Raw genomic sequence first — 17,234 nt, 5'->3', positions numbered from 1 at the left:
GTCCCGTGGTTAGCGTGAGCTGCTGGGGAACTAGAGGTCCTTCGTTCAAGTTTCCCTCAAGTGAAAATTTTACTTTCTTTATTTTCGCAAATTTATGATCTGTCCGTCCGTTCATTGGCTTCTCTGTTCACTGTAATAAGTTTGGTGTCTGTTTTTTGCGACCGCACCGCAAAACCGTGCGATTAGTAGACGAAAGGACTGCCTCTCCAATGGGAACCGAAAACATTTGATCGCAAGGTCATAGGTCAACCGATTCCTCCACAGGAGAACACGTCTGACATATTCTATACGACACTGGTGACGGCATGTGCGTCACATGACAGGAATATGTTGTCGACCCACCTAACTTGTACACTTGGCGAATGGGTAAAAAGACTCTTCTACCATGCCCGATTTCGGTTTGCTTGTGGATGTGATAATCACTCCCAAAAAAGTGATGAAAACATAAGAGTTTGTCACATAAACTGCAAATAATGAATGCAACAGTTTCACAGTAGCACAGTTTTCCCTGTGCTCTTTCAAAACATATGTTTCTAACGTTTTCAAATTTTTCCGTGTGTAGACCGTCAAATCCTGCATATGTCCAAGCAAAACTGAACATGTCCTGGAATTTTGGATAGCGAAGTTGATTATGTATGAGTGCCTGAACTTTGATAATTGTCTGAAAATAAAAAATTAAACTTTTCACTTGAGGGAAGACTTGAACCAAGGACCTCTCGTTCTGCAGTTGCTCACGCTAACCATTTTTTTTATTTTATTTAATTAATTAATTTTTTTTTTGTTAAGTCTCACTTTGTTCGCTTTTGATCGTTGCATCTGCTCGGGGCGGCCGTCGTAAGACATGCGTTTAAGTTCGTTGTTGATCAATTTACTCAGTTTTTTTATTACAGAGGGCAACTAACCCTCTGACCGAACACGCTGAGCTACCGTGCCCGCTGACCATGGGACCACGGCACTCCTGTGCTCGTATTATCCTTGAGGTTGCCTGTCTTTCGCATGGACTACTCAGTTTGTATATTTTGCTTATTTTATCATAGTTTCACACAACTTCTTCCTGTTTTCTCGATTAATCTGTGTTCAGTTTTTCAAGGCCTATTCACTGTGCCAACTTATAAATAAATCTGAGGGGGGTGCGATGGGGAGGTTCCCTTGTAGGATGAGATGGTAGAAGGAATAGAGAGGAGAACTACACGAATAAAACAAACATGAAGACAGTTATGGAAAGGGCGCCCGAAGCATAGAGTATATACACTGATCAGCCAGAACATTATAACCGCCGATCTACTATCGATATGAAGCTGTCCAGGTGATAGCAGCGTCACTTAACGAGGAATGAAAGCTAGTCAGACACACGCATGGTGCATGTAATATCAGAGAGCGTGCTGTCCGTGTGTAGAATGGGGAACGCGCGATCTATCTGAGTTTGATTGTAATGGTCCTGGGGCTCGGTACAAACATTTCGGAAACCGCACGACTTGTCTCGTGTTCGAGAAGTGTTGTGGTGAGTGTCTTCAACAGGTGGTGAAACCAAGCTGAAACCACATCCAAACGTCGTGGGTTTGGGCGGCCACCCCTCTTACCAGATGTCGGACGTCGTAGGCTGGGCAGGCTGGTAAAAGAGGACAGGTGGAGAACTGTGGCGCAACTAACATCAGGCTTCAATTTGTCTGAACACACAGTGCAGCCGATGGCCCATGCATGTGCCAATGTTAATACAACGACATCAGCAGCTACGACTTAAATGGGCACGTGACCATCGGCACTGGACGTTGGCAAAGTGCCAGAGCGTTGCATGTTCTGATGAATCCTGATACCTTCTTTATCACGCCCCCCTTCTAACAGCCGTGTACCGCAAGTCTCTAGAGGAACGGAAGGTTCCAAATGATTGGAAAACAGCACAGACAGTCCCAGTCTTCAAGAAGGGTCGTCGAGCAGATGCGCAAAACTATAGACCTATATCTCTGACGTCGATCTCTTGTAGAATTTTAGAACATGTTTTTTGCTCGAGTATCATGTCGTTTTTGGAAACCCAGAATCTACTATGTAGGAATCAACATGGATTCCGGAAACAGCGATCGTGACCCAACTCGCTTTATTTGTTCATGAGACCCAGAAAATATTAGATACAGGCTCCCAGGTAGATGCCATTTCCCTTGACCTCCGCAGTGCGTTCGATACATTTCCGCACTGTCGCCTGATAAACAAAGTAAGAGCCTACGGAATATCAGACCAGCTGTGTGGCTGGATTGAAGAGTTTTTAGCAAACAGAACACAGCATGTTGTTATCAATGGAGAGACGTCTACAGACTTTAATGTAACCCCTGGCGTGCCACAGGGGAGTGTTATGGGACCATTGCTTTTCACAATATATATAAATGACCTAGTAGATAGTGTCGGAAGTTCCATGCGGCTTTTCGCGGATCATGCTGTAGTATACAGAGAAGTTGCAGCATTAGAAAATTGTAGCGAAATGCAGGAAGATCTGCAGCGGATAGGCACTTGGTGCAGGGAGTGGCAACTGACCCTTAACATAGACAAATGTAATGTATTGCGAATACATAGAAAGAAGGATCCTTTATTGTATGATTATATGATAGCGGAACAAACACTGGTAGCAGTTACTTCTGTAAAATATCTGGGAGTATGCGTGCGGAACGATTTGAAGTGGAATGATCATATAAAATTAATTGTTGGTAAGGCGGGTACCAGGTTGAGATTCATTGGGAGAGTCCTTAGAAAATGTAGTCCACCAACAAAGGAGGTGGTTTGCAAAACACTCGTTCGACCTATACTTGAGTATTGCTCATCAGTGTGGGATCCGTACCAGATCAGGTTGACGGAGGAGATAGAGAAGATCCAAAGAAGAGCGGCGCGTTTCGTCACAGGGTTATTTGGTAACCGCGATAGCGCTACGGAGATGTTTAGCAAACTCGAGTGGCAGACTCTGCAAGAGAGGCGCTCTGCATCGCGGTGTAGCTTGCTCGCCAGGTTTCGAGAGGGTGCGTTTCTGGATGAGGTATCGAATATACTGCTTCGCCCTACTTATACCTCCCGAGGAGATCACAAATGTAAAATTAGAGAGATTCGAGCGCTCATGGAGGCTTTCCGGCAGTCGTTCTTCCCGCGAACCATACGCGACTGGAACAGAAAGGGGAGGTAGTGACAGTGGCACGTAAAGTGCCCTCTGCCACACACCGTTGGGTGGCTTGCGGAGTACAAATGTAGATGTAGATGTAGATGTAGATTGGAGAAACAAATCTTTTCCAACAAGTCATTGTTTGTGTCAGTCTTGCCTAGATGAATGGGGGGGGGGCGTGGGGGGGGGGGCGAATACGTCATCTTCCAGGGGAACAGCTCCTTGACACCTGTACTGTGGGACAAAGAGAAGCTGGCGGCGGCTCCATTATGCTGAGGGGAACCTTGAAGTGGGCCTCTGTGGGTCCAGTCTAGCTCGTGCAGAGCAGCATGACGGCCAAGGAGTACACTGGTTGCAGACCATGTACTCCCCTTCATGACGGTTATGTTTCCCGACGTCAGTGGCATATTTCAACAGTATAATGCTCCATGTTCAAAATGGTTCAAATGGCTCTGAGCACTATGGGACTCAACTGCTGAGGTCATTAGTCCCCTAGAACTTAGAACTAGTTAAACCTAACTAACCTAAAGACATCACAAACATCCATGCCCGAGGCAAGATTCGAACCTGCGACCGTAGCGGTCTTGCGGTTCCAGACTGCAGCGCCTTTAACCGCACGGCCACTTCGGCCGGCCTGCTCCATGTCACAAGGCCAGGAGTGTGATAGTGGTTCGAGGAACACAGTGGCGAATTTCAGTTGACGTGTTAGAAAGTCTCTTTTGAAGGAATTTATCTGAAGTGTAGCCTATTGCGGAAATGGAACGTGGACGATAAACAGTACAGATGAGAAGTGAACAGAAACCGTTTATATGTGGTGGTGGAACCGGTTGATGGGGAAACATCCTGAGGTATCAAGGAAACGTCAGTTTGGTTGTGGAGGAAAGAGAGGAAGGCGGTGGGGGTCAAAATTGTAGGTGAATTTAGTAGCACATACTCCATATATGAGAAAGGTGAAGGTACTGTTCGGTAATTTGGGCTGACTTTCGTGTTCACATTCAGCTATTGCCTAGCTTGTGATCAAGTTAGTAGTCCTGATTATCTGTCAGAGTATGCTTCCCCCTCTTTGCATGTTTTCTCATTCAATATGTTGGCCATCAATATATGTCGTACTCTTTTTCTTCCGATTTTCCGCTAGTCTCTTCAGTTAACAGTAGGTACGAGGGTGAGTCAAACAAAAACCTTAAATTTTGTAATACCAAATCGAAATTTCGCGCCGTTATCCTGTCAGTTCTAAGCGTGCTACAAACAGCTTGCAGAATGGCCTGTAGGTGGCAGCATAGTGCAGATGCACACATACCGTCGCAGTATCAGTATAAAGACGTCCGCCCCACTTGGGACTTACACCAGGGATGAACACCGTTCTGTTATTCGGTTTTTGCGTAGTGAAGGTGTGAAACCTACTGAAATTCATCGACGAATGGAGGTTCAGTACGGTGATGCATGTTTGTCACAGTAGCAAGTCTACGAATGGAGTAGGAAGTTCGCAAATGGTGTGACTTCAGTGGAAGATGCTCCTCGTCCAGGTCAGGCACAACGAGTTGTGACTCCACAGAACATTGCAGCAGTTGAAGCCATAGAGAAGGAAAACCGCCGAGTGACACTGAATGACACTGCAGCATGTTTACAGACTAGTCATGGGGCAGCACACCACATTGTGCATGATGTGCTCCAGTTTCACAAAGTGTCTGCAAGATGGGTGTCACGGTAGCTTACTCCTGAAATGAGAGAACGAAGTGTTGATGCTTGTGAAGAACTTCTTCGGCGCTTTGAAAGAGAAGGTGATGGCTTCCTTGCAAGAATCGTTACTAGGGACGAAAGCTGGGTTCACTTCCACTAACCGGAAACGAAGAGAGCGAGCAAGGAATGGCGCCATTCCTCATCACCAAAACCAAAGAACTTTCGAAAAGAACCATCAGCAGGGAAGGTTATGCTGCCTCTCTTTTGGGAAGAAAAAGGCGTCATTTTGGAGCATTACATGCCTAGAGGGACCACTGTCACCAGTGAATCACACCCAGATCTCCTAAAAAATCATCTGCGGCCTGCAATCAAATCAAAGCGACGTGGATTGCTGTCAGCAGGTGTCCTTTTGCAACATGACAATGCAAGGCCCCACACTGCCCGTACAACAGTTGCAACAAACACAGACCTGCATTTTGAGTGTCTTCCTCATCCACCATACTCACCAGACCTCGCCCTAAGTGATTTCCATATGTTTGGACCACTCAAAGACGCAATGGGAGGAAAGAAGTTCCGTTCTGATGAAGAGGTACGCCACACAGTGCATGAGTGGTTGCGCGGACTACCAAAAGAATTTTTTTCTAAAGGAATGTATGCACTTTGTAAGCGGTAGAGTAATTGCATTGAGCGTGGGGGAGATTATGTTGAAAAATGATACAGTTTTGTACCACTTCTGCACAGTAAATAATATTTTGAAAAATATTCAAGGTTTTCATTTGACTCACCCTCGTAGTTAATTTTGTAGATTCTTTATTCTAATTGTGCACTCGAACCTTGGAATTTGTCATACATTACTTCTTGACATAATTTTTTTCTATTATTTTAACTCTGGAAGGATAGTATACATATATACAGGTTAAAGTGCCTTGGTCTCTGTGTCCTGGCAGTGTCCCAAACCGATATTTTCTGTCATCGTGACAGACGTGTTTCACTGACGTGTTTCACAGTGGTCATTCTACCTGTTCATGACCTATTTAAAATTCCACTCCAACCTGTTGTCTCTAAGGGCGGCTGCCATTTTGGTTATGGTTCTCCTACTGCCAATATATCTGTCCCATTAAAGGCAACGACCCACACAACTTTTTTAAAGAATTATTTAATATTGTGTAAGCTGGTATTGCTTTGTGTTAGCTCTCTCTTCCTGTTCAAAGCTGTTTTAGCTTTTGCAATTTTGAACGTAATATCGAAGCGGAATATCCTTTCCTCGGTTATTCTTCAATTTACATTGCGCAACAAGTTTAAAGGATCACTTTCCCTTAATTGCCTCCCATTCCGTCGCCTAAGTTCGAAATTTGGCTCAAAGGTGCCTAAAACCATTCTCTGTAATGGTGCAAAAGCATGGTCCGACGTCATACACGAGTTCGGTGACTCTTCAGACGACAAGGTGTCGACACGTGTAAGAAAATACCAGAGCTCAGATGTTCATGTGACGTGTATGGTGGGTTAGTGACGTCCCATTGCACCAAATTTCACCAAAATTCAGCACAATGCCACCATGGACGGGTCACACGATTGGAGGTCGTCACGGCTACTCTTATCCACTTTTCACCCCTTCCTCTGACGCCTCCGCGATGGAGTCAGAACAGCGAACCCACCGTTAGAAATCACATTGCTTTCTTACGGGTGGCCGAGGAAAACATTTCAGACTCGGCGCCGCTCAGAAACAACAGGCTTTAGTGGGTGGCATAATGGGTGTCAACGAAAACATCCCTTCTCTTGGGGCGCTGACTGCCATACTTTTCGTGGTCGAAAACAACAGTTCACAGTATCATGAGCGACAGGACGGTGTTCTTGACAACGTGCATCTGTTACTTCGGCCACCCGTATGAGAACAGCGTGATTTCACGCTGTGTGTCGCGGTTCTGACCTTCATCGCAGAGGCGTCGAAAGAATGGATGGAATTTGGGTAAGAGGGGCTGTGACGACCTCTGCGGCGGCGGCGCGGTTCCTTTCTGTCCTTTTTACCTGCACCTACCTGTGAACTCGTCGCAGCAGATCGCCGGTAGGAAAGCCGAGCAGAAACCTGCCGTACTGCGACTCCCACCTGGCTGCGTACAACGTAACTATTCTAAAAATCGGGATAAAGTGGAAAAACGTCGGTATATCCTGTAGTTCAGAATTACACGTTCACTGCCAAGCCCGTGCCAATCCTAACACAGTCATGCACAAACCCTTTCATTCACGTTGGCAAGTTTATGGTAACGTAATTCTCGTGATAAGAACAACTACTAAACACGTATTGTTCTCTAATTAAACTGCTCGCCGTACTATTAAGTCTATCAGTGTCTAAAGAACTCAGGTTTTTAGTCATCGATCTGCTCAATATGCGACGCGGAATTACTCTTTCCGCACACACAAAATTACTTAAAAATCCGTTGTTGTTGTTGTGGTCTTCAGTCCTGAAACTGGTTTGATGCAGCTCTCCATGCTACTCTATCCTGTGCAAGCTTCTTCATCTCCCAGCACCTACTGCAGCCTACATCCTTCTGAATCTGCTTAGTGTATTCATCTCTAGGTCTCCCTCTACGATTTTTACCCTCCACTCTGCCCTCCAATACTAAATTGGTGATCCCTCGATGTCTCAGAATATGTCCTACCAACCGATCCCTTCTACCCAATTCTATTCAATACCTCCTCATTAATTATGTGATCTACCCATCTAATCTTCAGCATTCTTCTGTAGCACCACATTTCGAAAGCTTCTATTCTCTTCTTGTCTAAACTATTTATCGTCCATGTTTCACTTCCATACATGGCTACACTCCATCCAAATACTTTCCGAAACGACTTCCTGACATTTAAATCTATACTCGATGGTAACAAATTTTTCTTCTTCAGAAACGCTTTCCTTGCCATTGCCAGTCTACATTTTATATCCTCTCTACTTCGACCATCATCAGTTATTTTGCTCCCCAAATAGCAAAACTCCTTTACTACTTTAAGTGTCTCATTTCCGAATTTAATTCCCTCAGCATCACCCGACTTAATTCGACTACATTCCATTATCCTCGTTTTGCTTTTGTTTATGTTCATCTTACACCCTCCTTTCAAGACACTGTCCATTCCGTTCAACTGCTCTTCCAAGTCCTTTGCTGTCTGTGAGAGAATTACAATGTCATCGGCGAACCTCAAAGTTTTTATTTCTTCTCCATGGATTTTAATACCTACTCCGAATTTTTCTTTTGTTTCCTTTATTGCTTGCTCAATATACAGATTGAATAACGTCGGGGATAGGCTACAACCCTTTGTCACTCCTTTCCCAACCACTGCTTCCCTTTCATACCCCTCGACTCTTATAACTGCCATCTGCTATCTGTACAAATTGTAAATAGCCTTTCGCTCCCTGTATTTTACCCATGCAACCTTCAGAATTTGAAAGAGAGTATCTCCATCAACATTGTCGAAAGCTTTCTCTAAGTCTACAAATGCTAGAAACGTAGGTTTGCCTTTCCTTAATCTTTCTTCTAAGGAAAGTCGTAGGGTCAGTATTGCCTCTCGTGTTCCAACATTTCTACGGAATCCAAACTGATCTTCCCCGAGGTAGGCTTCTATCAGTTTTTCCATTCGTCTGTAAAGAATTCGCGTTAGTATTTTGCAGCTGTGACTTATTAAACTAATAGTTCGGTAATTTTCACATCTGTCAACACCAGCTTTCTTTGGGATTGGAATTATTATATTCTTCTTGAAGTTTGAGGGAATTTCGCCTGTCTCATATATCTTGCTCACCAGATGGTAGAGTTTTGTCAGGACTGGCTCTCCCAAGGCTGTCAGTAGTTCTAATGGAATGTTGTCTACTCCAGGGGCCTTGTTTCGACTCAGGTCTTTCAGTGCTGTGTCAAACTCTTCACGCAGTATCATATCTCCCATTTCATCTTCATCTACATCCTCTTCCATTTCCATAATATTGTCCTCTAAAAAAACACAGCGGGATAAATAGGCCTTCACTTTAAAGCACTTTTGAAACATGTAGCACAACGAAAACCGGCAAACAATAATTTCCTTTGGAGGTCATACTGCATACGACGGTACCATTGAAAGGCTGGGCTCCCACTCGTTTACACTGCTGTAAGCATTCTCTATCTCCAAGAGACAAAAGATGCGCGAAGAATAGTCTGTTCTGATTGGTAGGTTTCCTTTAAGGCCAATAGAAAAACATTCTCCCGTGTTAGTCCTCGCTTTTCATGACTAACCAAACAACAAATAACACAGTTTCGAATTGTATTTTTTCCCGAATTAAATATTAAATATTCTGCTATTTCATACATACTTTACGTTATTAACTATTTTTATTTGCACTCGAACTAGCTTTCCTTTTACCATAAACTTACTTAACATATTATAATACAAAATTCCCCGTCGTCTGCAATCACCCTGTCTTAAAAATTTCTCACGCTAGTTCGTACAGCGTTTGTCAGTATAACAATGATCTACATATTTACTTAAGACCACATTCACGCATCATTCACACTACTAAAAAGATATATAAAAGTGGACAAACATAAAGAAACAAAAAAGCCTTAAAGAAATAAACAGAACAATTCACAAAAACATTCTCTTGACCTGTTTCTTGAATGTCTCTGTCCGCTACTGTCCTCTGGTGGATGAAAATTAGAACTACGTCCTCGACTGAAGCCGCTTCAGACCATCATCTGCAACTGTGCACGCATGAGTCATTCTCCCGACACATAGGCTCCAGACAGGAGCGATATAAAGGCGCCACGCCTCACTTCCTCTCGTCTGATACGTTCTGACAATCCCCACCCTCTTTTTGCCGAAAGTTGGTTTATTAGTGATCACATATTCACAGCAGTTGCCACAGTGTGATAGTGACACACTGTAGCGAGTGACAGGGACAGTCGAATTTAAATAACCAGTTCTGTTAATACCAAAAATACTCATCTTTTTCTGTTGCTCTTCTTTGGTGTGTATTGGTGGCTCGTACATTTCCTTTCTGTAGCTTATCTTTCTATAATCGTCTAGAGGTTGATCAAGTTGATGTTTTAACAATAATATGAATTGTGGTGGAATTTATACAGAATTACACATATATATTCAGTCATTTCACTTCACAATACAAATCAATAAAACACACATAACTCGTTCTCCATCCTCGCACTTCAAACTCGTACAACCAAGAACAAAGATTTACCTCCAACGACATGTAGCAAATAAATTACAACCATATATCGATCTAGTTACGTAAAACAATCTTTGGAACACACATTTCATAAATAAAATACAATTAATTGTCTATATTTTTTGAGAAGTCCATAATCATCGTAATTCCGTTAAGTATTGACAAACAATGACATTTAAACATTCTCGCATTCCCATGTAGTAGCGGATTTTTGGTTTTTATGTCTTTGTTGCGGCATCGTTGACTTCATATGATCGAAGATCAGTTAGTGTATGTATCTCACCATAATAAGTTTTATTACAACGTCTACAGTGGAACTGGGCTGAATTGTGGTAAAATTTGGTGCCTACGTGACATCATTAACCAACCTTACAGCTCATACAAAGTTCTGGACTGTGGACCTTTTGTTTTTAGTGTGTCGTCACCTCGCTGTTTGAAGCGTAACTGACCCCGAGCGTGTGGCCGCAGACCGCCATGCTTTTGCACCATCACAGGAGGAGGTCGAGGGCAGATTTCAAACTTATGTGTTGGAATGAGAGACAGTTAATGAGGTTTCGCTGTGCAGTGTAGATAATGGAAGCAGGTGACTTGTTTCAGATTCTGTCCATTCAGGTTCAGATCTGCAGATATTGACACCTTACTGAATACCAATTTCCACTATTTCCGTGCTTTCTGAATTTTTCAGACTGGCTTTTAAAAATTTTTCCGCAAAAAAGCTTGGATTAGTAGAAGCATACTTTTAATATGCTAAATAGAAATCTTGATTACGTGTGAGTTCACCCTACAGTACAGTCTGGTGCTCTGCGTCTGATTGCTAACTAAGGCGAAATCAGTGTACCACATTTGTTGATGTCAGTTCCGTGAAAACTTCCAAGCTTTACAACTATCCGCGTTTAATATCCCCTTCTAAGCTGCAGATGATGTGTTTTAATGCTTTATCACTGATGAAGCCATGAACATATAATTCATTTCAGTGAGCCGCATTATTTAATGACATCTGAGTTACGCAGTATTAATTAACTGTAGAGATCAGTGTATCAGATTTGTTAATGTCAGTTCCGTGGTAACTTTCAAGTTTCATAATTGTCCGTGTTTAATATCCCCTTCAAAGCTGCAGATGATATGTTTTAATGCTTTATCATTGATGAAGCCATAAAGATATAATTTATTTCAGTGAGCCGCATTATTAAATGACATCTGAGTTGCAACTTACGCAGTATTAATTAACAGTAGAGATCCGCGTGAGACATATCCAACAACATCATTTTATTTGATTCTAGACACTACGGTACAAATATTGAGCGTCTTGATTCATAGTTAATGTTTTCTTTTTTCGTTTCAGTCCATGTCAGATTTCTGCTATATGACAGTTTGTTTTTGTGCAGGAAGTATGCCTCTTTGCGTGATTTTTTTGTTTAGTTTTCCGTGTGTCGCGCGACCGTTGCATACAAGGAAGAATCCCTCGCACCCCTCTATCAGGGGTGTTTCTACAGCCTGTATCAAAGACGCCTAGGATGTTTCCGGACCATGCTGATAATTTTAAAATGGAATGCATACTGTGAAACTCTGGTACCTCCACAAAGTGAGAAGCTCTTAGAAAACGTGTATGAAGAAACACAAGGAAAATCAATTCAGTATGAACACTAGCGATACCGCAAGGGCAACTGCTAATTACACTACTGTCCATTAAAATTGCTACACGAAGAAGAAATGCAGATGATAAACGGGTATTCACTGGACAAATATATTTTACTAGAACTGACATGTGATTACATTTTCACGCAATTTGGGTGCACCGATCCTGAGAAATCAGTACCCAGAACAACCACTTCTGGCAGTAATAACGGCCTTGATACGCCTGGGCATTGAGTCAAACACAGCTCGGATGGCGTGTACAGGTACAGCTGCCCATGCAGCTTCAACACGATATCACACTTCATCAAGAGTAGTGACTGGCGCATTGTGACGAGCCAATTGCTCGGCCACCATTGACCAGACGTTTTCAGTTGGTGAGAGATCTGGAGAATGTGCTGGCCAGGGCAGCAGTCGAACATTTTCAGTATCCAGAAAGGCCCGTACAGCACCTGCAACATGCGGTCGTGCATTATCCTGCTGAAATGTAGGGTTTCGCAGGGATCGAATGAAGGGTAGAGCCACGGGTCGTAACACATCTGGAATGTAACGTCCACTGTTGAAAGTGCCGTCAATGCGAACAAGAGGTGACCGAGACGTGTAACCAATGACGGCCCATACCATCACGCCGGGTGATACGGCAGTATGGCGATGACGAATACACGCTTCCAATGTGCGTTCACCACGATGTCGCCAGACACGGATGCGACCATCATGATGCTGTAAACAGAACCTGGATTCATCCGAAAAAAGTGACGTTTTGCCATTCGTGCACCCAGGTTCGTCGTTGAGTACACCACCGCAGGCGCTCCTGTCTGTGGTGCAGCGTCAAGGGTAACCGCAGCCATGGTCTCCGAGCTGATAGTCCATGCTGCTGCAAACGTCGTCGAACTCTTCGTGCAGATGGCTGTTCTCTTGCAAAAGTTCCCATCTGTTGACTCAGGGATCGAGACGTGGCTGCACGATCCGTTACAGCCATGTGGATAAGATGCCTATCATCTCCATTGCTGGTGATACGAGTAATGATACGAGGCCGTTGGGATCCAGCACGGCGTTCCGTATTACTCTCCTGAACCCACCGATTCCATATTCTGCTAACAGTCCTTGGATCTCGACCAACGCTAGCAGCAATGTCACAATACGATAAACCGCAATCGCGATAGGCTGCAATCGGTCCTTCATCAAAGTCGGAAACGTGATGGTACGCATTTCTCCTCCTTACACGAGGCATCATAACAACGTTTCACCAGGCAACGCCGGTCAACTGCTGTTTGTGCATGAGAAATAGGTTGGAAACTTTCCTCATGTCAGCACGTTGTAGGTGTCGCCACCGGCGCCAACCTTGTGTGAATGCTCTGAAAAGCTAATCATCTGCATATCACAGCATCTTCTTCCTGTCGGTTAAATTTCGCGTCGGTAGCACGTCATCTTCGTGGTGTAGCAATCTTAATGGCCAGTAGTGTATTATGGTTATTAATGAGTTGCAAATACGGCTGAAGAGCAACTGTTAAACTGAAACTATCGAGAAAAGTGAAATTCGCTTTACAAATTACGATTGCGTTGTGCCGCGTTATCTGCTATCAGATTGCTGTTATTCAAGTGTACGCGCCCGCCGTGTTGCGCACGCGCCATCTTGCTACAGCTAGGGCAGGCTTGTACACTTCTCCAGCAGCCCGGCGAGCTACGAATTTGGCAGTTTTCAACATATTTTTAAAAATACTTGCTGTGCACATTAGCAGCTAAAATTTTTGACAGTGCATTTCTACCGGTGTATTCTTCCTGTATGAAAAATTTCATAGTGGATTTCGACATGTCGGATTTGACGATTCCGTTGTTAGCGTATAACTATCTGACGATAGCGTGCCCTCTAGCCTCTTCAGTGAAGGAGGTCTGGTAGTAACTGCTACTTGTGATGCAGGTAACGGTCGGCATATTCACGAACACCGGCGTGAAGAAGATGGACATACGCGACGTGAACACCGCGCCCGACATCGTGGACACTGGCGCTGTGAGAGACGCCAAGGAGATTTCCAGGATCACGGAGGTCACCTTCTCGCTGGAGGAGGAGGACGTCGGCTGCTGCTTCTCGACCTGCGAGGACCTGAGCGACGCCGGCGAGTTCCTGTCCAGGTTCCGGCTCTTCTGCAACCAGGTGAGTGCGGGGGCGGCAGCACGCCACACCCACACACGCCAGCGGAGGCGCCGCCTAGGTTCACACAGATACCTGCCTGCCTGCCCGCCCCCTGCTGGAGACTGCCACGTGCATGTCTGCAGTCCTGCGAGCCACCTTACGGTGTGTGTGTCGCGGAGTACTACTGATGCCACGAACTTTTCCCGCCTTTCCTGTTCCGTTCGTCAGCGGTACACGGGAACAACTACTGTCGTAATACCTCCAGTTTCACCTCATTTCCCCCGCCGTGATCATTTCGCGACTGTGTGAGGGAGGGAGTAAAACGTTGCTCGACTAATTTTGGAATGCACGCTCTCCAAATTTTGATACTAAATTTCGCCGTCATGCACAGCTCTTTCCTTGCAGCTTCTGCTACTGGACATTATGGAACATCTCAGCGGCGCTCTCGAGCTCACTAGACCAGCACCACCTGGATCAAGAGGGCCTCTGCACTGAGCAGCCCACATACACGTCTTAGCCGCACAAGAGCGCTTTCTGGTCGTAGGCACTTCTTGAAACGTTTTCTTTTCTAACTATGCAGGGTGTTACAAAAAGGTACGGCCAAACTTTCAGGAAACATTCCTCACACACAAATAAAGAAAATATGTTATGTGGACATGTGTCTGTGTAACCTCCCCCTCATTTATCGTCCTTAATGACAGTGAAAAATTAAACCGCGTGTACCTAATGGAAATTTGGGAAAAGCAATCGTCACCGAAGTTAATCTGTCGGTAAAGAGGGAGGAAAGTGTTACATCTAAATGAAAGGAAAAATGCAAATGAAACTGGTGGAAATTAATTTTGAAAACGGGTAAAGTTAAAAAAAAGTAAATGTGCGGCCGTTACGTTAACAATTAACTAGCGGTAATTAGATATTTGAGATTTTGGGGAAATTACGGTCGCCAGTCCTAAGGACAATTACTATAGTAACTGAAAAAGAAAGGTTATCACACATATGATTAGCACTAGAAGCGTGGCAACTGAAGGTTGACACGTGCAGTGTGAAAACTGAAAGTTTGTCAGAAGTAATAAATTTCGCTACACTCTGACTTAATTTAGCAAAAGAATTAATAAAACCGGAAAATCGAAAGTTAATTTAGTGACTGAAGTTAATAGTGAGCTTTCTTTCTGGAGCACATCGAAATTCAGTAAAATACCGTTAGTCTTGGACTACCTCAACAATCATTTCAAAAGCTACTTGAATCTACGCAATTTAGAAATAAGAGATTTAACTTTGAACTTGAATTAAATGATTCTGAACAATTAACAATAGTAAAATTTAGTACGTACCAAGCTGAGCTGCAGTCACAGGTAAGCTAAAATACGGTAACAAAACTCGCACTCTTAATTTGTGCTTGTGTAATCTAAATATTGTAGCCAGCTATGAATACCTTAACTGAACTTTAAAATTAAAGCTGTGAAATCGAATTATTTTACTTTAATGCTGGCGTTAGAATTTCAACGACACTCGGGTTCATTTCGGAAAAGGAAGGGACCCTGCTTGGCAATGCAATTGGGACAATGAGCAACAATGGTTCATTCTAAGTTGCTGTAATTTTGTGATGCAACAATTTTAAAAGTTTTAAAAGTTGAGGTCTGCCATACAGTTCTAAAACTTTACGTGCTTCCAGTCTTCCTTGTTGGTTGATTGAAGGTTTGAAGCCGTCGATCGAGGAGGTGGCGACAGTCACTCATTGTCGGCCGTCGCTGTTGCAGAAGCTGGATGTTGGCACGCCTCCTTCTCGACACGGTCACCAGACGAAACGGGCTCCTGATGTGCGCCAGCTAATGCTTCCCGTCCGCGACACCATGTCAGAAACTCTTATAGCAAGTCGAGCGCAATTACATGCTGCCCAACCCCGAAAGCGCGGCAACTCGCGGGAGCGTCACACAACACACCTGCTCCACTGCACCACCCCAGCCAGACTCCCCCTCTGCCCGCGCTCCACGCGACAGAGTTAACACTACCAAAGATCCTACATACTTTGATTCTTCACACTACCTATCGATGTATTCGTTCGATAGCATAGTTTTCCCTAGGCCAGACCCAGCGTATAAATACAAATAATATTCACAAAACAAATCAACAAAATTCATAAATATATATATATATATATATATATATATATATATATAAACAGTAAAACAATTACAATACATAAAGAGACAGAAATGTCATATCTTCAGCTGACAAAATAAGGAAAAAAAATTATAGTAGAATAGATGGAAATAGGAGGATATGCATTTCCGGCGTTACACGTGCCCCACATTGTCTGAGGATGTTCGTGTAACCTAAACAGACTCAAAAAATGTCCCAAAAAAGAAACAGCGGAAATGCATATGCTCAAAACATCAACAAAATTTAGCATTCGTCTAATTAACCATAAACCAATTTTTAGACGATAATAATTGAGTGGAGACACTCCTAATCTTATTCCACTCTGTCATCTTGCACAAAATAAAACAGGTTGACAACATATTAAAATTCATAGAAAACGTAGAAAATGGTTTAGCTATTCTAAAAATCAAAATTCCTAGCAGTATCAAGAAATGGAATACAATTTACAAAATTGATCAGAGTACATGGTCATAAAAAACAGGTATATCAAAATACGTAAATTAATAATTAATTACATAGAATACACATTTTTATGTAACCTTTTCATAATTAATATTCTCGTCATGAGAGTCCAATTAACGCTAAACAAGAAAATAATATACAGCAGATCGAAAAAAACATAAATATTGACAGCAGAATTCTTTCACATCAGCTGTCCGGGAAGAAACACAACTCCACCTTCCGTACTCGCAAGTACAAAGAATGCCGACAGCGGCACAAGAGCCGACAGCGGCACAAGAGCCGACAGCGGTTCCGCCCCGCCAGTATTGTTGCGCCCGCGTGTGCGGCACGCTTGATCTCACTCGCCCTTGTAACGGCGTTTCCAGAACGTCCGTTTCACTGAATTCTTTCGGAAAAACTCACTCCCGAGTAATCTCAAGGAGTCCATAAACACTATCGCAGTGGATAACTCAACACTGTCCATCATCACACGCATGTACCAGCCTGAAACTTAAAACATCGTCTAAGTACATCGGCAATGACTAGTAAAACACATATTTATGAAATCTTACAGCTAGTTACAAAATATATTTACATTCCTTAATCTACTGTGACTCAGCTGAAAACTTAAAATAGCAGCTTGGATTTTTCAGTTCATTATTAATCAATTCCTCTTAAATCAATTAATCAAAATTAATTACTTATTAATTATAAGTTCTTTAATGACCTCTAGGTCAGGCAAAAGCATCGCAACATGGCCCATCCTTAAATCTTACACTTTATATTTACATACTGTACAAATTACCCATTCTGTGGTATTAATCAATCCTAGGTTGGTACGATTTCAAGTCTACCTAATAGTT

The 17,234-nt window shown here is 43.3% G+C and overlaps 1 protein-coding gene across 1 annotated transcript in view; it reads left to right on the top strand.

The window, feature by feature from the left end:
- The window catches only part of LOC124613835, a 347,299-nt gene that overhangs the window by 71,295 nt on the left and 258,770 nt on the right, over positions 1-17,234 (top strand). The window contains exon 5 of the mRNA XM_047142557.1: positions 13,561-13,794. Coding sequence (XP_046998513.1) covers positions 13,561-13,794 — 234 coding nt within the window. The remainder of the gene's footprint in view (positions 1-13,560; positions 13,795-17,234) is intronic.

The sequence above is a fragment of the Schistocerca americana genome, chromosome 4 (assembly GCF_021461395.2).
Source record: "Schistocerca americana isolate TAMUIC-IGC-003095 chromosome 4, iqSchAmer2.1, whole genome shotgun sequence".
NCBI lineage: Eukaryota > Metazoa > Arthropoda > Insecta > Orthoptera > Acrididae > Schistocerca > Schistocerca americana.
This window is presented reverse-complemented; position numbering and strand designations above follow the sequence as displayed.